Genomic DNA, 22461 nt, shown 5'->3' with positions numbered 1-22461 from the left:
GGATATATGAATGTAGTTTGACCCACATAGAACATGCTTCATCTAGTATAAGAAGACTCCTGCTTCAAACAGATATATTCAGTATCAAGCATACTGATCACTCTAATGTTTTACATAATCCCCGAGCGCTTCTCTTTTACAGGTTGAGGTAAACAATCGTTTTACTCGAAGTTTAAAACTGTGTTTTAAATTATATTTAATATAATTAATTATATATATATTTATATTTAATTATCAAGTGTCCTTGAATATAGGAACACAAACGTTTTGGGGGTTTTATTATCGTTTTGTTTCGCTGTCTGAGGCGGAACCTTGTATCGTCCGTTCATTTACTCACCCGGAACAATAACAGACGGAAACCAGCAGAGATGGCGCGAGCGGCGAAGGTAATTTAGTCATTCTTGGTCTTCATAATCAAAAGCTTGTTTTATTATTAATAAATAATGACTTAACTGTTATGAGACACATAGTACATAAGACAAACTCACCATCTGGTTTGTATTTATGTCCGTATTCACACAGAACAGAACATTTCACCCACTTAAGTTACTCCTAAAACGTAGAAAATAAGTGTCATATTTAAAGTTATTATCTACAGATTTAAATATCGTTTAATATTCAAATTTACATCAGATGGGTAAATTAAAATAGATAGGACTTATACGTTTAAATATTACGAATGCTGTCATAGATGTATTATGTGGATTGCTCATTGGAATATTTAATGAAAATGTTTCTGTTTATATTGAGATCTCGAGTAAAATATTAAATGCTATTGTTTTAGTATCTTTTGTTTAACATTTGAGCAAAACTTGAGACATTTTCTGAAGCTCTTGAAGAGACACGTGTGAGATTTTTCTCAGGAGAAACATCTGAGATATATTAGAGTTAAGCATATGTCTCATTTAATATCATTGTATAAAATTTAAGATAATTCTGTCATCTTTTTCTGATTTACATGTTGTTTCAAGCCATATTTACATATGGTAAATATGTTTAAATATGTTTCTCTCTCTCTCTCTCTGAAAAAGTGAAGAAGAATTCTATGAAAGCTTAATAACTTTTTTACAGCAAAAATGAACCATCACTGAACTCACTTAAACTGGACTGTGATGCTATTTTCTTCTAGAAACAAACTTTGTTGCATTATTTTCTCTCTGTAAAGCTGCTTTGAAACAATCTGTATTGTAAAAAGCACTATATAAATGACGGTGACTTGACTTGAAAGCTTGTTTCCACCACGGAATAAAAAGATATGATAACTGGGACTTTTTATCTCACAATTCTGAGAAAAAAGTCAGAATTGCGAGAGAAAAACTCGGAACTGAGAGTCAGAATTGTAAGTTGAAAAGTTGCGATTTCCTTTTTTTAATTGCAAGGTAAATTATATCCCACAATTCTGATTCCTTATCTCGCAATTCCAAGTTTATATCTCACTATTCTGAAAAGGTTGGAATTGCGAGAAATAAATTCACAATATTGAGACATAAACTTGCAATTGGGAGAAAATATTCAGAATTCTGTGATTAAAATCTCGCAGTAATATTTATACATTTACTTTTTTATTCCGTTGCGGAAACAAGCTTCCATAGAATTATGAGGTGAACTCTACTAACTAACTATTACTAACTATTCTTTTTCTGCACGTATCCTCATCTGTCTTTGTCTTCTGCTCTCTTTCTGTAGTCAGCGTTGGTGCTGTGCATGGATGTGGGTTTCTCCATGAGCAACTCTGAGCCGGGTCATGAACCGCCCTTTGAACAAGCCAAAAAAGTCATCCAGAAGTTCGTCCAGCGCCAGGTTTGTACTCAATGTTCTCAGTTTATTTATAATATGTGACTCTAGACCACAAAACCAGTCACAAGGGTACATTTTTGGAAATTGAGATTTATACATCAGCTGAAATCTGAATTAATAAGCTTTCCATTGATGTATGGTTTGTTATGATAGGACAATATTTGGTCGAGATACAACTATATGTAAATCTGGAATCTGAAGGTGCAAAAAAATCGAAACATTGAGAAAATCTCCTTTAAAGTTGTTCATTTATGTTCACGATTGTGCTGCATTCACTCACAAAAATAAATGTTTTTTTTATATTTACGGTAGGAAATTTACAAAATATCTTCATGGAACATGATCTTTACTTAATATCCTAATGATTTTTGGCATAAAAGACAAAATTGATCATTTTGACCCATATAATGTATTGTTGGCTATTGCCACAGATATACCCGTGCGACTCGTGACTGGTGACGTGATCCAGGGTCACATATATGCCATTACACAGGACGTAAATCAAGCTGTTTTTCTATATTTCAGGTGTTTGCTGAGAATAAAGACGAGGTGGCTCTGGTGCTGTTTGGTACCGATGGCACTAAAAACTCTCTGGCCAAAGACGGAGGAGGGTATGAGAACATCACGGTTCACCGTCACCTCATGATGCCTGACTTTGAGCTGCTCCAAGAGATTGAGAGTGAACTTCAACCTGGTGGTCAGCAAGCAGACTGTATCCTTCATGTTACCGTATAATCGTTGATAAGATAAGATAACACCAGACTTTATAGCTCTCATGAGACTACGTGTATTGTAAAATATATGAAACCAAATAATACAAGATAGAAAACAAATAATTTTGTAATTGAGGGTTTCCAAATTGTTGTTCGTGAGGGAACTGCTGTGGGGTTTTGAGTTAATAAAAAACGAATAATTATTTAAATGATTTCCCACATCGGGAATTATAAACAATTTCTTTATATTATAAATTTAAATATGCTATTTACAGGATATGTATGTATGTATGTGTGTGTGTGTATATATATATATATATAATAAACTAAACTATATTATAAAATATGCTTTATTATTTAGTATACAAATTTATAAATATATTTTCTAATTATATGAACAAAATATATACATACACAAATATTTTTAAATGTAAATTAATTAATTAAATTCAATTTAAGTATTTCTTTTAAATAAATAAAAAATAGATAATATAAAATAAATAATTTTATTATCTAATTGAGGGTTTCCAAACCGTGGTTCATGAGGGAACTGCTAATAATTTGATAAATATATAAATACGTTTTCTATGTACATAAATAAATAAATACAAATTATTTTATTTATTTATTTTTTAATAAAAATCAAATAATATAAAATAAATTAAAAGGTGTTTATCAGGGGGTTGTGATTTTATAAAATACTAATAAATTAATTAAAGCATAAAAATATTACATTGAAATAAATAAATAATTAGAAAATAAAAACGATCAAAATAAAAGGTTAATTTTTATTTTGTTTACTTTATAAGAAATATTTTATTTGTTTACCTTCATGTCAAGAGACCAATAACCACATCAGAGAATCGTAGACAGTTTCTTTATATTATAAAATATGTTTTTAATATTTAGGATACAAATTTATAAATAATACAATATATTTTATAATTATATAAATACATTAAAATGAATAAAAATAGTTATTATATTAAAATAACTATATAGGACATTTTAATTTAATTGTTTTTTAATAAAAATGAAATAATATAAAATAATAATTTTATTTTCTAATTATTTCTTTATTTTATAAGAAATATTTTATTTGTTTACCTTCATGTCAAGAGACCATTAACCACATCAGAGAATCGTAGACAGTTTCTTTATATTATAAAATGTTTTATTATTTAGGATACAAATGTATAAATAATACAATGTATTTTTATAATTATATAAATACATTAAAATGAATAAAAATATTTATTATATTAAAATAACTATATAGGACATTTTTATTTAATTGTTTTTTCATTTTAAATGAAATCATATAAAATAATAATTTTATTTTCTAATTATTTGTTTATTTGATAAGAAATGTTTTATTAATTTGCCTGCATGTCTTGTGACCATTAATATATATATTTTTCATATATTTCATGGGGACTAGTAAACATTTTACGTCAAAGTGGTTCTAACTGAATAATATTGTTTGTATTCATGTTAATGTTAGTCTGTAAAGTCCTTGACTTGTTTGTCAGGGCTTGATGCTGTTGTGGTTTGCATGGACCTTCTGCAGAATGAAACCATGTGAGATTTTTGTCGCACATTTTCAGTTTTTCTTTTTAAATGCAATTGAGTTTTTTTTTTACTGCTGCATTCACACTTTTTTAATTTGTTTGTTTTTTTAGGGGGAAGAAAAACGATCGTCTGAACATCGTCCTGTTGACGGATCTGAACATACAGACCTCGGCAGACCAGCTGGACGTTATCATCCAGAACTTGAAGAAAGCTGGCATCACCATGCAGTTCTTGTAAGAAACATGCACTGATAACTGATAATAATAATAATAATAAAAGGGCTACACAATATAGTTATTTTTCAGAAATAATGTATATATAGTTTAAAGTATTTTCTTTCAAATCTAAATTAGATTTTTGATTTCGATTCGACTCAATGAATATAGATTTAATACAAATCCTATATTATTTTAGGTTATTTCAGATGAATAGACAGGATTTTGATGCAAGATGAAAAATTGATGCTGAAAATTGGACGAGTGAGAACAGAAGCCGAATGCCTTGATCAAACAGGATCAGCTTATTTTATGTTTAAGAGAAAACAAACATCAAATCTCACAGCATTAGCTGTAACATTCACATACAAGCCTATGAACAGTGGAGGAAAACTAATACTGGCTTTTGGATGATGGATAAATAAATATGGGAACAATTCGATTCGTGGCCTTTGAGAATCGATTTTGAATCAACCACATTTTAGAAAACGATTAATTGAAAAATCGATGTTGCCCAGCCCTGATATGCAGTTTGTTTGGTCTGTTCAGTTTGCCGTTCCCTGTGGATGATGAGGACAGAGGGAATGGTGACGGGGAAGGACCGGGACCGTCAGCGGCTCCTCCTCGTCCTGGAAAAGGCTTGAACAAACAGCAGAAACAAGGACTGGAGATGGTCAGAAACATCATGACCAGCCTAGAGGAGGACGGCCTGGAGGAAGTCTACACGTTTAGGTATAAATTTATATCTGCAAGTGGAAAATATAGATAGTGCACAGTTTCTTTATATTATGAAATATATTATATTTATTATAAACATGTATAATAAAAATGTATACAAATATATATATATTTTTTTTTTTCATATTTTAATAAATAAAAAAATAAAAAAAATATATATAATAATAAAAAGGAAATAATATACAATAAATAATATATAACATAAATGTATTTTTATTTTTATTATAAAGAAATTGGTTTAAAGTTTTTGTAAAAAATTTTTTATATTAAAATGTATAATAAAAATAATACAGTATATTGTATAATTAAAAAATAATATTAAAAAAAATTGTTTTGTATTTGAATAAATTAAATTAAATTATATTTTAATTCAAATGAATTGATATACAAAAAAGAATATATTACATAAATATGTTTTATTATTTATAAAAAAAAAATGTATGTATAAAGTAGTGGTGGGCCGTTATCGGCGTTAACGTGCTGCGTTAACGCGAGACTCTTATCGCGCGATAAAAAAAATATCGCCGTTAATCTATTCTCCAAGTTGGGTTGGGAGATGGCTCTATACTACACAAGCTATGATGACGCAATCTACCCGCGGCCGCGAGGTAAACCCGGCTGCAACGCATATTCGTCGTCATCTTAAGTAAACACGGCTGAAAGTGAAAGCTGGTGAAAAAGATCGGTGCAACATCCATTATTTGGACTTGGTTCAGGTTTAAGCCGTCAGACGAGCAGCAGCAAACTATATACAGAGTGTGTGGGGTAACAGTTCGGTAAGTTAACACACGACTAATCCGTTCGACCACCTCAAATTCAAAACGAAACATGATATCACTGAATACCAGTGCGCGCGTATTATTCCCATTCCAATATATCTTAGTGCAGGGCCGGATCTACCATATGGGCAATCTGGGCACGTGCCCAGGGGCCCTTGCGCAAAGAGGGGCCCTCCGTGATCGGAGTTTTTTTTGTTTTTTTTTGCCTCGTTCGCTGCTACATAAAAATAGTATACACAAGGCTTTGCCTCGATCTTGATAATTATCCAATCAGAATTTTAAAAAAAAGTGTATATTACATTATATGATCTCTTATTCATGCAAATGCTTTTAAACAATTCATGTGCGACAAGACAAAAGTCTGACTGTGACACACACACACACACACACACACACAGACACAGAAAGACGCGCGCGCGCCTGTATCGTGCGCACAGACAGCACGCCAGAATACAGTTATCTTTCGTGCTTGAACTTACAATGACACACACAATTATGCCAAAATGTCCGTTTTGTCGAGTATCTTCATAACATAAGAGCTGTCTTATAATGAACGTCAAGAGTTGTGAAAGAATGAGGCGCGTGCGAGATCCGCGTCTCCGTCAGCTGGTCTTAAAGAGACAGCAGCCAATAAAGCTTTCTGTCAGTAAAGTTAATCAAAGAACAAAAAGAACAGAGAAAATGACTCACTGCTGTTGACTAAAGTTTTTTTTTTTTTTTTTTTGCTATAATAAGGATTAGTCTATATTTAATTTATAATTTATGCAGTGCAGTTTGACAATTTCGGTATATGTCCTAGGTCTACCTGTTTGACAGGCACAGGTAACTTCCTTTGGAGGGTGTGGTTGTCAGGTAGGGGAGGGGGCCCATGAGCTTCAGTGCCCAGGGGCCCCTGGGGGTACTAATCCAGCCTTGCTTAGTGGTGTAGCACATCATCTCGATTTTAAGAATCGTTGTTGTGTTTCTTTTTAACTGAAAAGACATCAGTTAGACAATATTCTAATTTTAAATTTGGGGTTTCATAAGCTCCAAGCCATAATAAACATTAGACCTACTTAAGTCTCTGCAGCTAGAGTACTTAAATTTTATTTATCTGCAAAATTATGTTGTATACTTACAGTTTTGCACAATATATGTTCTCAAAACTACATACACCCTTTAAAAAAAAATACATTTAGCAGTTGTTTAGCATGGGTCTGTGTAATCTGTTCTGAAATGGTTTTATTATAATATACTGTAAATCGTTATCGCAAGAGGCTGCAATGTATATCACAATATAGATTTTAGGCCATATCGCCCATCCCTAATTGATAGCCTATAGTAGTTGATAATAACATAGGCCTACCTAATGTTGCCTACGGACGGTAACAGTACAGTAGTAACCTTTTACAGTCTATGAGTAGAACAGCTTTCTCAAGCAGTTTATGATGCATTTTGGAAACAGGAGATGAGCCCCTGGTCTAATGCGCCACCTGGCTTGAGAAACCCGTTCTCAAAGACTTACTTTTATAGTCATTATTTGGGTAGCACACATATTCTGAATGCCTTCGGCAGAATTCAAATGAGCCATTTTAATCTAGATTAATCTAGATTAAAAAAATTAATCTATGCCCACCTCTAGTATAAAGACATGTTTTACATATATTTGTGCAAATTGGTTAAAAGTTTTTTTTATTATTTTAAATATTAAAATGTATAATAAAATATATTTGATCATTCTAAAAATAATATAAGATAAAAAAAAATTATATTTAAATAAATGAATACAATATTTTAGCTTAATTATTTTTTATAAATCGTTGGTTATATAATATTTTATTTTTTAATTATAATAAAAATTAAATAATATACAATAAATAATATATAAAATATATATACAGGTGTGTATATATTTTATGTATAAAGAAAATATTTTACATATATTTGTGCAAATTGGTTTTCAATAATTATAATTGTACTTCTTAATTTAAAGGGTTAGTTTACTCAGAAATGAAAATAAAGTCATTATTTACTCATCCTCATTTCATTCCAACACTGCATTAGTTGCAGAATGTCTGAGGACGCTGCATGAATCAGCCATTCAGAAACACACCAACACTCACGGTTACTCACATCAGGCGAGGCACTTAAGCCCACATCATCACCGACTCCAGGGGCCGCAGGAAGTGAACTGGAAACCATTACTCAGAGTGACTTATAAAAAGAGCTTTGATTTTCTTAGGTGAGCCATTTAACTGTCAGGAATCAGAATGACTAAAAGCCTGATATTTCCGAAAATTCATGGACATGTCAGGAAATACATTTTAATAGTGTGATGATTTACAGGCTTTCCAGATAAATCATCATCAACGACATACTGATGTTTGTGTGTAAAACTAGCCTGCAAATCAACATCAATCAGTCCATTTAGACTCTCATTTACTGCTCACCAACGTTGCATTCATATAATAAAAACACAGTAATATTGTGAAATATTATTACAATTTAAAGAACTGTTTTCTATAAGAATATGTTTTAAAATATAATTTATTCCTGTGATGGCAAGGCTGAATTTTCAACATAATTTCTCCATTGTCACATGTCTTATTTGAGTTGCATTTGTACTCTGATAATAATCGTTTAAATATATTAACTCAAATGATTAGTACCTGATATACAGTTCAAATTGGAAAAAATTATCCAGTAAGCCTAGAAAAGTGTTCATTTGTCAGAAAGTCATTGTGTTGTCGGCACCGATAGCCGATATATAGCGCCGCTGTGCTCCGGGTGACCCGAGTTCAAATGCCGGCTCGTGGACCTTTCCCGATCCCGTCTCTCTCCCACCTCGCTTCCTGTCCACTCGATACTAGGCAAAAATCACCACAAAAAAAAAATCTTTAAAAAGAAAGTGATTGTGTTGATGTTTTCTGCAGTGATGCTCTGGAGAAGCTGTCCATCTTCAAGCGTATCGACAGGAGGCCGATGGCTTGGCCGTGTCAGATGACCATCGGCAGCTCGCTGACCATCCGCATCGTTGGATACAAAGCTGTGAGTTCCTGTTCAAAGCGTCTCTCAGAATACAATCCGATCTAATCCGGTCTAAAGGGGCGTTCGCACCGGATGGTTCTAGGAACTAGCCACCAGGATAATGGTTTAGCTCCCCTAAAAGCTAATGGTTCCCCTAGGAAAATTTTCCTGGTTGCATTCGTATGGGGTTAGAATTGTTGCATTATTCCAAATAAATTGATTAAGATCCACAAATAAATGTAAAGAGTTTCACAAAAATTTGTAAAATTCACAAATAAATAAAATGAGATTTGCAAATTAAAAAATATTTACAAATCATGTTTTATTATTTTACAAACACAACGAACGTGCTACGATTGGCCAGCTCAATGTGGCCGTTATCTGATTGGCTTGAGTAAACGGTGGGCGGAGTCCACTTATTTACTTGCCTGATGGCTAATGCTACCGCTAACACGGACGTTGAGGTCACTTCCGTGATTTGGGAAAAGCGCATAAAAGTCCTGCAGAAAGCGATCATAAGGATGTAGTGTAACGACGCCCAGTTCCAGGAATGCACTAATATTTTGTTGGTAGTACCAGTTTGCAACAATTATTAGTTTATACTAAATTGTCAACAGTTGTTTTGGGATATATTTCTATGGAGTGTTAAATTCACTAGCTTTTCCCTTACAACTTGTGAGATTTGCAAAGGACTTTTACGTGCTTTTCCTAAACCACTGAAGTGACGTCGACGTCCGGGTTAGCGGTAGCATTAGCCGTCAGGCAAGTGTTATTTAAATAAACTCCTGATGTACTTACAAACTTTCCAATGCCTCGTTTTATGAGTACAGAACCTATTTGTACTACTGTAGAAGTTTGGTATCATTCTGGGCATTATTAGTGGGGTAATTTACGAGATACAGCCTTGGATCCATTAGCGCCTGCACTAAGACATCCGGCTGATATCTCTAAATAAGCTCTAACTTTAATAATGTTCATCCAAGGGGGAAAAGGCTTCTGGGGGGGTGTTTGGCTCAAGGTCATGGTGCAAAGGAGGACCCTAGGTTGAAATTACTCCGAACCATCCCTTTATTATTGTGTTCGGTGTCCGTAAGGTGACGGAGGAGAAGGTGAAGAAGTCCTGGGCCGTGGTGGACGCTCAGAGTCACCAGCGGGACGACGTCAAGAGGGAATCGGTTTACTGCCTGAACGACGATGATGAAACCGAAGTACAGAAGGATGACACTATCCAAGGTGCAGAACAAAGATTGAAAATGTTGCTTTCACTCACTGTTATTTGTGCAGTTCACATTGTCTTTCATTACAACATCAGATTTGAAGAACAAAATTGGAACTGAATTTAGACATTGAAATGTTTTTTGAGCAGCAAATCAGCACATTAGAATGATTTCTGAAGGATCATGTGACCAAAAAATCAGCTTTGCATCACAGGAATAAATTACATTTTAAAATATATTCACGTGGAAAACAGTTCATTTAAACTGTAATAATATTTCACTATTTTTACTGTATTTTTCATTAAATAAATGCAGCCTTGGTGAGAATGAGACACTTCTTTCAGAAACATAACAGATCTTACTAACCTCAATCTTTAAGTAATGTTTCAGAATTGAATAATCTTACAACGTTAACACTGTAATTTTCTTGTTTATTGCTGTGAAGCTGCTTTGACACAATCTGTATTGTAATAAAGCACTATATAAAAATAAATGTGACTTGAAATATTTTTAAATAAGCACTTTCTGTTTCCTATAGGTTTCCGTTATGGAAGTGACATTGTTCCGTTTTCAAAGGTGGACCAGGACCAGATGAAATATAAGCATGATGGGAAGTGTTTTGCTGTGCTTGGCTTCACGAAGCAGGAGGCGGTAAGATGCTGTCCAGCAGGTGGCGCTCTTTTCAAACGAGTTATGGAAAACCTGAAATATCAGGGAGTTTTACAAATTGCACTTTCTATAGTGACTGTAAGTTCTTGTTGTGCTCAGCTCTAAAATAGTGCAATATTCATAAAATAGCTTTGCTGCAACTTGAAATCAGTGTAAGAACCCTGACAGGACATTATAGAAAGTTCCTAAAATCTAATAATTTTACTGAAAAATGTTTGATATTTGTGTAAATGTAAACACTTTGAACTGCACTGATGTGCCTTGCCTTGTGTGTTCGCTTTATAATGTACAATGACAGTTGTTTGTTTGTTTGTTTGATGCAGATTCGTCGTCATCAGTTTATGGGAAGCCAAGTTGTCAAAGTTTTTGCTCCCAGAGATGATGAGGTGAGTTTTACAAAGCTTGTGTGTTCACTGTGATATTACTTGCTTAATTTGAATCATTTGTTTAGTAATTGTCAGTAACTGTGATGTTTGAATGGATATGGCGGTGGTGACCAAAAGTTTGAGGACACAAATAAAATTATTTGTATTTCAACCTGGAAATTAACAAAGTTTTGAGGTTTTGAAAAAAGAAAAAGAACGTAAAATTAAGAAAGAATGTCAGATAGGTGACTAATCAAAAGTGACATTCTCATGTTCATGTTAATTTTTCACTAAAATTATTATGCTGAAAATATATTTTGCACATAAAAGTTTGGGGTCGTTATGATTTTTTTATGTTTTTGAAAAGTCACCAAGGCTGCATTTATTTAATCAAAAATAGCAGTAATATTTTGAGATATTATTTATTTTATTATCATTTTATTCATTTAAAAGAACTGTTTTCTATTTGAATATATATATATATATTTATTCCAGTGCTAGAAAACAAACTGTACTTTCAGTAGCCATTGCATTTATTATTATTATCAGTGTTGAAAACAGTTGTGCTGTTTAATATTTTATACGGGAAACCATAATGCTTTATTTCAGGATTCTTTGATTAATAGAAAGTTCAAAAGAACAGCGTTTATTTGAAATAGAAATATTTTGCAACATTATAAATGTCTTTACTGTCACTTTTGATCAATTTAACGCATCCTTGCTGAATAAAATTAATAATTTAAATACAATAAAGGAACGGTAATACTTAAAGCCTTTATGTATAATGCACTATAAAGATATTCATAATGTGCGTTATAATGCATTATATCTATTCATAAATAATTGTAACCAAAGTTAAAATGCATTATAATCTGAAAGTGTTTGTCATGTTTTAATGCATTATACTTTCTAAAGGTGTATTATAACTGTGGTTACAATTATTTATGAGATATCACAATGCATTATAAGGTGCATAATTAATGCATTAAAAATACTTTTAATAATGCATTATATATAAAGGTTTTAAGTAAAGTGTTTAAGTAAAAGCAAATTGAACTGACCCCAAACTTTTGAATGATTGTGTAAATAATAGCAGCATTGTAACTAGCCGTCTGAGACTTTTGACTTGACTGCATATTCTTTTGTGAGTGTGTTTTATTGTGTGTGTGCAGCATGCGGCAGTGGCTCTGTCCGCTCTGATTCATGCCCTTGACGGTCTAAAGATGGCAGCTATTGTGCGTTATGCTTACGATCGCCGCAGCAATCCTCAAGTGGGCGCCGCCTTTCCCTGCATCAAGGAGAAATATGAAGTATGTGGATCATATCGAGCAGTAAACACACTTTAAATGTTTAATCTTCAGTATGTTGCACACCAGAGTCACTCCTCGTGTCTGCCATCCTCAGTGTCTGCTGTACGTCCAGCTGCCCTTTATGGAGGATCTCAGACATTTCTCCTTCCCAACGTTGGAAAACAACAAGAAGTTCGTGCCCTCAGGTGGGACCTCACATCACAAGAGCCAAATAAACACAGAGTTAGATTCTGAGGCACATGTGTGACCCTGGATCACAAAACCAGTCACGAGTCACACGGGTATATTTGTGGCAATCGCCACTATGGGTCAAAATGATCGATTTTTCTTTTATGCCAAAAATCATTGGGATATTAAGTAAAGATCATGTTCCATGAAGATATTTTGTAAATTTCCTACCGTAAATATATAAAACATTTATTTCTGTGAGTGAATGCAGCACAATCGTGAACATGAATGAACAACTTTAAAGGAGATTTTCTCAATGTTTTGATTTTTTTGCACCCTCAGATTCCAGATTTTCAATAGTTGTATCTCGACCAAATATTGCCCTATCCTAACAAACCATACATCAATGGAAAGCTTATTTATTCAGCGTTCAGATGATATATACATCTCAATTAAAAAAAATGACCATTGTGACTGGTTTGGTGGTCCAGGGTCACATATAGACTAAATGAGATGCATATTGACGCTCTTGTCTCTGTGTGAATGTCTCAGAGTCTCAGCTGTCGGCCGTGGACTCGCTGATCGACTCCATGATGCTGGTGGAAGAGGACGAGGATGGAGAGAACGTGGACATCTTTAAAGTCAACCACATACCAAACCCACAGTTCCAGAGACTTTTCCAGGCATGATGGGAATGGGGATGGGCAGCCTGACAATATCCGATACTCTCATAGTAGTCAAATAGATTCAGAACGTTTAATGTAAGGAGTAAAAGTACGAAGTAAACATCCAGCTAAAAACTCAAGGCATGTGTTTCACACTAAATGAACTCGAGGAAGAATGATATTTAAGCATTTTCATTTATATGCATGAATTTAACAATACAGTCAAAAACAAGCATGGTTATCTATACATTTTAAACATCTATTTTTTGCAACACTTTTACAATAAGGTTCAGTTTGTTACTGCAACTCACAATTGGAAAGAAAAAACTATCGCAACTTTCATGCTGACTTTAACAGTGAATAATAGTATATAGCTATATAAATTAATATTAACCTAGATTAATAATGCTGCAAAAATGTTGTATTCTTTGTTCGTTCATTATGCGTAAAGCATGCCATGAACATATATATATATACGGTAAGTTTGGGAATCTTATTCTCACCAAGGCTGCATTTAATTGATCAAAAATACAGTAAAAACACACATTTTGTGAAATATTATTATAATTCTAAATTTCTATTTTCTATGTTAAAACATTTATTCCTGTGATCAAAGCTGAATTTTCAGCATCATTACTCCAGTCTTCAGTGTCACATGATCCTTCAGAAATCATTCTAATATGATGATTTGCTGGCCAAGAAACATTTCTGATTATTATAAATGTTAAAAAAAGTTGCCTTTTCCAGGATTCTTTGATAAATAGAAAGTTCACAAAAACAGCATTTAGTTGAAATAGAAAATAATTTTGATCAAGGCAAGTTTATTTATATAGCACATTTCACACACTATGGCAATTCAAATTGCTTTACATAGAAAGGAATAAAAATAATCACAAAATAAAAGCAAGGAAAATGGAATTAAAAGGAATAAAATTTTCACACTATGGCAATTCAAAGTGCTTTGCATAGAAAACAAGCACAAAATAAAAGCAGTTATAAAAGGACTGAATTAGAGTCAAATTATGAAATAAAGTAGTAAAAAGATGATGCATAGAATAAACTCATCTAGCAAAACACTGGTGTGTCTTATTTTGCATCTTTCAATATCCCCAATTTAGTGGTTTATGTTTCTCTCTTACCCAATTCTCAGTGCAATTTGAGTTCAGTTTAGACTCAAAAGGAAGAATACAGTGCAATCAGTCGGACATACAGTGGATACTCTGAGATTTTCCCATAATCAATTCAATGCATCCTTGCTGAATAAAAGCATTTGTTTCTTTCAATATACACACACACACACACGGTGTTTATTCCCCCTCACATCTCCTCTCTTTGTCCTCCAGTAATACAGTGATTCAGGTGTGTGACATTGGCTGTGAAATCCATGTTGTCTCAGGTCGTGTCTCTGCAGTGGGTCTCATTGATCTTCTCTTGGCTCGTGTCCTCAGTGTTTGCATCACCGCGGTGTGAATCCTGATGGACCCCTGCCGTCCATCGAGCCCTGGCTGAAAGCGGCCCTCGAGCGACCCCAGGCCGTGTCCGCACGCTGCCAGGCTCCACTGCAGGACGTCAAGACCAAGTTCCCCATGAAAGTGGTGGTGAAAAAGAAAGAGCAGAAGACAAGCGCAGACGTGTTCGGCGTCAGGTGAGAATGGATCAAATCAACACTGGAGCTGCGCTTCAAATCAATGAGAAGTGCTATGACTTCCAGCAGGGGCGGTTTAATGGGATCTGTGTATTGTGGTAGACATATTTGCACTGCTATCAATGGACGCTTTTCATTATTTACGTGGAATGGCAATGAAGAAACATGCAGTTATGCAAACCAATGGGGGAGGGGTTTATTTTGCGACTGACCAATTGGAATGAAGTATTCTGGTATGTCTACATACTTTTAAGGTTGGATCTTTCTGCCATTTTTACTGTTTATAATATGAAATCAGGGCAGAAAGTGTTTGTTTTAGTTGGTGATGTTGATCTGTGCATTGATTGTGTCTTCATCAGTGCTGATGAGCCGGATGTGAAGAAAGTCAAAGTGGATGAAGAGATAGAGTTTAACTTTGCTGAGATTGCGCAGGGCAACGTCACATCGGTGAGACCAAAAACCTGTTCAATAATGTACACTCTGATTAAAATGACTAGATTTTATATAAGTTTATGTTTTACACTATGTTTTGCTCTTTTTGAAAGAAACAAATACTTTTATTCAGCAGTGATGCATTAAATTGATCAAAAGTAACAGTAAAGGCATTTATAAATGCTGTTCTGTTTGGGCTTTCTATTCATCACAGAATCCTGAATAAAATGTATTACGGTGTCTGCAAAAAATATGAAGCAGCACAACTGTTTTCAACACTGATAATAATCATAAATGTGTCTTGAGCAGCAAATCAGCATATTAGACTGGAGTAATGATGCTGAAAATACAGCTTTGATCACAGAAATAAATTACATTTTACTATATTTTCACATAGAAAACAGTTATTTTAAATTGTAATAATATTTCATAATATTACTGTTCAAATAAATCAAATAAATGCAGCCTTAGTGAGCAGAAGAGACTTCTTTCAAAAAACCTTTAAAAAAAATTATATATTAATATATTACATTGAATTATATATTTAAATTAGTGCTGTCAAATCACATCTAACATAAAAGTTATATATTATACATTTACAATATTATATTTGCAAATATTACAAACTTTTATGTTAGATGTGAATAATCGATTTGACTGCTCTAATTTAAATATTTTTATGTATATATATCTTTTTTGAATGCTTTCCCTTTAATTTATAAAACATTCAGAAACATCTCACTGTCTTAAAGTCAATATGAAAGGCCTTTCGCAGCCCATTTTGTACGAAACATGACGCATTTATGTAGGGAAGTATTTGATTTTGTCAATTGCCTGTCAGCAGAAAAGCTGTTTCAGAGACTAAGAGAGTTATTTACAGTAACATAAGCACAAATAAGACCAGAAACATGTATTCATATTTACTCTAATACTGTAATATGAATTATGGCTCTCTCTTTCAGGTCGGCAGCGTCAATCCGTCGAGAGATTTCTGCACGCTGATTAAACAGAAGACCGTTTCTTTCGATCAGGGTGAGATTTGATTGTTCAGGTTTCATCTCACTCCTACGACGAGCGACGTTAGTAACCTTACAAAAAGTGTCAGCTATTATGCATACCATAATGTAAATGCAGTAGTGGCGCTTCAGGCATGTCTGCAAGGTTGCAAGTCGTCTCTAAAGCAGTGAATAGTCGCTCAGTGCGATGTAAGCTTTAATTGATTTGACGGACGCTGTCATTGAGCGGTGTTGTTTCTGAATGTTAGCCGCAGGTTCTCTTGTTAGTGCATTCGCTTTGATAATCATTGTTTTGTAACCTTGACAGCGTGCCAGCAGCTGACCCACAGGATTGAGCAGTTGCTGGGCAACAGGAGCCCTGAGTACTACACCAAGAGCATCACATGTATCCAGGCTTTCAGGGATCAGTCTGTATCGGTGAGCTCTCAATTAAACCTCCGCATCCAATCAGGGATCACTTAAGGATCAGTCTGGGTTTTTTTCGGGCACTAGGGTCAGAGGATCTGAGCTCAGCTGGCGTCTGAGGCTCCGTTCTAGCGCTGCACGATATTGAAGAAAAGTGCGATATGCGATAACTCATTAGATAATGCGATACGATAATGCTTAAAGGTATAGTGGAGGATTTTCCCGAATTTTAGAAAAGAACCGCCCTCTCCACTTTTTGAAAAAATGCACATGCGCAACACTCTCCCTGCTCCCGAGAGGGAACGCCTATTAAACGCTAGCATCGCTAATCATAGCTTACATTAACTTTTACTAGCAGTGATTTTAAATGGATTTCTCCAAATAGCATGCCAAACTTTACCTGTCGAGTAGAAACTTCACGACTGAGGCATCAGTGGGAAGCCCAACCTGTGCTTTTAGCGCACGCCAGCGTGTGAAATATTCTCCCAAAAACACTCTGGTCTTGTTTCTTTCTTCAGAGGCCTTTCTCTTCTTGTCATACAATTCGTAGACACTTTTTCTCTTGCGACCCTCAGACATTTTGAAAAAACCCGGTGAGAACGGCGAGCTTCAATGAATGGCTGAAACCGTAGCTCACCACACACATATACACCTGAAAGTGCGCATGCGCAGAAAGGACGAGCACGTACGACGGCCTTACGTAAACATATCACCAGAATGATTGACAATTAGGAGGACCCAATAGTCTTGATGATCCACCCGGAAAAAGAAAATCCTCCACTATACCTTTAAAGTGTGTCAAAAATACTTAAATTATCTTTCAAATATATTTAAAATGATATACCCTACATACGTGTTTCACATTCTTTTTGTGACAAGAAAACATCCCTACAGCTTCTGAAAGTGAACATCAGTGTTTTACTGTAGTATAAGAAGTGTTATTTTAACATCGGTGTAAACCAGCAACTTCGGTCCTGGAGGGCCACTGTCCTGCAGAGTTTAGCTTCAGCCCTGATAAAAACTCACCTGCCTGTATCTATCTAGTAATCCTGAAAACATTGATTGCCTTGTTTCAGGTGTGTTTAATTAGGGTTGGAGCTAAACTCTGCAGGACAGTGGCCCTCCAGGACCGGAGTTGCCTATCCCTGGTTCAGGGGTTCAGGTTATCCTACAATTAGGGTTATTTAACAACAGAAACTGAATAATCAAATTTAAAAATAAAACACTGCTTAGTTTTCACTAAATCTGATTCTTATTAAAGCTACAAAAGTTATTCAGCCGAGAGCAGTGAGTGATTTTCTCTCTGTCTTTCGTTCATGACACCAGTTATTGCAAGCCAGTGTGATATGCATATCACGATATATGTATTTGCTATATTTCGATAGTTTCGATATATTGTCCAGCCCTACTCCGTTCCAATACCTAGTGAGCTGCCTACCTAGACTGGATTTTAAGGCATCATAAGTGCATTTCTGGTTTTCAGACAAGGTGCTTAAAGTGCTTGAATTTGACTCTTTGAAATGTAAGTCCTGGAAAAATGTTGAAATCAGCCGTATTTATTAAAAGGTACTTGAAAAGTGCTTGAATTATTAAAAGTAAATATGTGTAATTATATTGATAAAACTATCTTTTCACGCAAAATTAATGCTGCAGCCCGTCTGATATAGATATAGAGCCATTTCTCATGGCTATGAGCGTGATATTGCTCATATGAATATCCAAGTATATGATACAGCTTTCATTCTTCAGCTCAATCATATATTCATGAGAAAAAAATCAGTTTGAAGAAGGAAAGCGATATCTTTGTCATGGTATCCTTTACCACAGTCATTGCATGTGCTGCACTTTATTTGAACCATTCTGTTTTATTTATCCATTTTCCTTTTTTAGAATTTGAAAGATAATAAAGATATTGGTTAACAAGTGAGATCTCTGATTTTAGTCCTTCAAAACCAAAAAAAAGTCTTGGAATTTAATTTTGCAGTATCCGTACGAACCCTGGATTGTGGACGAATTCTAAGGATGTCTCACATTTACAAAGCCATAATGATTTGAGGGAAGAAAACCAAGAGTGTGAACAAGTCAAGAGAATTTGAGTCAAGACTTGCTTGTTTTGAACATTGAAGTGGCTAGTAAAAAGTAGACTGTTTTACCCAACTTTTTGCATTTGATATGTGCTGTATATTTAATGCTTATTAGAGTGTTGCGTCATTAGCGACATGTCAACATCAGACTCTTTCGTGGGAGTTTCCTGTGCACTTCGTGTAAACAAACTATAGCATCCAAAGTACTGACAGGTTCTGTGATGTTTCATAGAGACGTCAGTAACGGTATTTGTATCAGTGAAACTGGCCTTCATTCATAAAAAGATGCTATTAAACATATTTGAAATGTTGATTCTACATTAATTAGCAACTTTACATTAAGGTGTGATTAATTACAGGAAAATTTGATTAATTAGTTATTTTTTAATCGATTTGACAGCAATAATATATATATAGATACACACACACAGTACTATATATATATTGCTTTATTTCAAATGAATGCACACAATTTTATGTTTTTGTTTTGTTTAAGTTAACAATAGCACTGGTTTTTACTATTCTGCTTCTGTTAAAGGCTTGAAGTACAATTTCTTCTTTTATTGAGAATGTTAGGCCCTGTTTACACCTGACCACCGGAGACAGATGGTAATAGCTGGTGTAAACAGGGCCTGTGTGTGGCACCATTAACATGTCTTGATATCAGTTTTCAGTGTTTATGACATTAAGTATGAGTACACGAGCTCAGAGCATCATTGCATGTGCTTACACACGCCTGACCAGAATCTCCCAATGACATTTACTCCATCAGAGCGGAAACGCAGAGCTGTTCAACACTTACATGCAGTCGCTGAAGAGGAGCGTTCCTGACAGGAATCTGCAGGAATTCTGGGATCTGCTTAGACAAGGTAAAGAACAGGCCTTCTGCTCATGTTGAGCTGAAGTCATCATGCCTTCAACATATGCTTGTGTTTTCAGACGCTCTGACGCTCATAAGCAAAGATGAAGTGGACGGAAGCACCGTCTCCAAACAAGACGCAAGTCAGGTACTCACAACTCGCCGAATAAAGGGGCGGGGCCTGGTTGAGTTAGTTAGTAGTGTGTTAAAGCCTGTGGTTATGGTAATTAGGGGCGGGACATTTCCTCAAACACACTTAAAGCGCTTGACCAATCACAACACACTGATCCAGCCGACCAATCAGAGCACAGTGTGCTTTTCAGAAGGCGGGGCTTAATAGAGACAGGAACTAAACAAGGTGCGTTTCTTTCTAGCTAGTCACGACTGTTTCCCGAAACCATATTGTCGCAAATTGGTCGTTCAACCACGTTGGTTGATGATGTCACGCAGGTTGTGGAGTAATTGCTTTTAATGAATCTGTTTGAGAACGAATTAATGCCATTTTTTTGCTATAAATTACGGACATGGCATCTGAGGACTCTCTTTTTCTCAGTTATTTTGCTTTATTTCCAGATTCAATCATAGACTCGTTCTTACGTACTAGAGCACGTTCGCACATGCGCACTCTTCAAAAACTACACTTTAAATTAAATCTCTTAACAAACTAAAAGGCGTAAATGACATTTATGTATTCTAAATAAAAGATACAGATTGTACTGAATGTCAGCTTGCTTATTCGGCTCAAGATGAGGATTTACTGAGTCCACATGTCATGCAAACTAGAAACTCTGCTTCTAACCACAGATCGAGATCTGTCGTTCAAACACACAACTCTGCGATGCTGTTTGCGAATATTCGTTAGAACGATGGTTTCGGGAAACACCGACTCATTGAACTGCTGATAACGACGAAACTGGCGACCATAGTTGGCTAACGATGCTTTCGGGAAACACATCCCAGAGCGTTACTGACAGACTGGGAAGAGAGGAGCTGCAACAATGGAGAATATGAGGAAAATAATCAACATTCAAGCAGGAAAACCTGTTCTAGTAGAGCCTAGAAAACTTCAAAATCAAGACTTTAAAAAAGGGCATAAAAGGTCCTCTTTAATATGCAGAGGTTGTTGGTAAAGTCAGTGTGTTATTGTGGTCGTTTAACTCTGTATTTGCTGGTTTAGTTCCTGGCGTTGGAGCAGAAGGAGGACGAACCGGCGGCTCCGGCTCAGGACGACACTGGAGATGTGGATGATCTGGTGAGTGTAAATGATTATATTTGTGAGTGTGATTATGGTCTGAAAGTTCGAAAAATAAAACTTCACTGGTCTGTTATGCTTTATTAGAGATTTCATCAGGCTTTCACTTTTTCATGACATGCTAAGTTGTTGACTAATGTTTTTTTTTAATGCAGTTGGACATGATGTAAAACGGATGTCTCCAACACCGACCTTCTGCAACTCTCCATTAGGTGCCATTTCTTGTGACACACAAATCCCTTAAAAACAGTTCAAGTGCTTTAATTAATCATGTTCTTTTGTACTAAATGCTTTTGTACACCAAAAATGCTGTTTGGAACGATTATGTTGCTAGAGTTTGATTACTTGAATGTCTCACATATACTGCACAGTCTATGCTTGTCGGATTTTCTAAAGGAAAAAATTAATGTCCATGTACTTTATACAGGCAGTGATGCTTCAAATAAAAGATTAAACACAATAAAACTGATTCCACAATTCCTATTTGAGCAGCTGATCATGATGTCAATTATATATGCTTACATTTGTGACCCTGGACCACAAAACCAGTCACAAGGGTCAATAAATACGCTTTCCATTAATGAATGGTTTGTTATGATAGGGCAATATTTGGTCGAGATGCAACTATTAGAAAATCTGGAATCTGAGGGTGCAAAAAAATCGAAACATTGAGAAAATCTCCTTTAAAGTTGTTCATTTATGTTCACGATTGTGTTGCATTCACTCACACAAATAAATGTTTTATATATTTACGGTAGGAACTTTACTAAATATCCTCATGGAACATGATCTTTACTTAATATCCTAATGATTTTGGGCATAAAAGAAAAATCTTTAATTTTGACCCATACAATGTATTGTTGGCGATTGCCACAAATATACCCGTGTGACTCGAGACTGGTGACGTGATCCAGGGTCACATTTAGCTTTATTATTTTTAGTGCATTTAATGTCACGCCAACATCTCTTCAAACCAGTTCATTGAAACGAACAGTTAGATTCACTGAAATGAGTCAGGCTTTCCATCATTAATCAGCTGGGAGGACATTTATGATCCACACTCATAATCCCTCATTTTTAGTGCCAGACTGTGAGGCTTTGATAAATCGTAGCGTCTCTTTCCGGGCTGATGATCTCAGTTTGCTTCTCTTCGCACCAACAGTTTGCCGAGAGCACGTAAGCATCTCAATCCTCCCCCGGATCTGGGAAAACGCACACGCTGCAGTTTCACACGAGCATCTCCTGGGTCGAACAGCTCGAGCTCGAGGCTTCGTCTCAACCTGCTCAATACAACTGTGTTATGAAGAGACCAGAGGTGTAGTGGCGGAATACATGAGACAGAAAGATTGTGCGGATCAATGGCAGCTAGTGTTGAGGTGAACACCGGGTCACATTTCACCCAAAAGCCAAAAGAAAAAAAGTATTTGTTTTTTATAATTGTGACCCTTGACCACAAAACCAGTCACATGGGTCAATTTTTTTGAAATTGAGATTTATACATCATCTGAAAGCTGAATAAATAAGCTTTCCATTGATGTGTGGTTTGTTAGGATA

General features: G+C 35.1%; 1 protein-coding gene across 1 annotated transcript; it reads left to right on the top strand.

Moving 5' to 3' along the window:
- The first annotated feature begins 339 nt into the window (after nucleotides 1-339).
- xrcc5 (X-ray repair complementing defective repair in Chinese hamster cells 5) lies at nucleotides 340-21386 on the top strand. Its single transcript, XM_082174684.1, has 21 exons — nucleotides 340-386; nucleotides 1687-1800; nucleotides 2323-2509; nucleotides 4043-4091; nucleotides 4193-4315; nucleotides 4847-5029; nucleotides 8727-8841; nucleotides 9915-10053; nucleotides 10576-10688; nucleotides 11030-11092; nucleotides 12244-12381; nucleotides 12476-12566; nucleotides 13102-13232; nucleotides 14663-14859; nucleotides 15219-15306; nucleotides 16254-16323; nucleotides 16615-16724; nucleotides 19569-19665; nucleotides 19736-19803; nucleotides 20833-20907; nucleotides 21063-21386. Exons 1-21 carry the CDS (start codon nucleotides 369-371, stop codon nucleotides 21075-21077), a joined length of 2184 nt encoding a protein of 727 aa, XP_082030810.1. The 5' UTR covers nucleotides 340-368; the 3' UTR covers nucleotides 21078-21386.
- The last annotated feature ends 1075 nt before the right edge of the window (nucleotides 21387-22461 follow it).

The sequence above is a fragment of the Leuciscus leuciscus genome (assembly GCF_965113295.1).
Source record: "Leuciscus leuciscus genome assembly, chromosome: 7".
Lineage (NCBI taxonomy): Eukaryota > Metazoa > Chordata > Actinopteri > Cypriniformes > Leuciscidae > Leuciscus > Leuciscus leuciscus.
The sequence above is the reverse complement of the archived record's forward strand: the minus strand, read 5'-3'. Positions and strand labels throughout refer to the sequence as shown.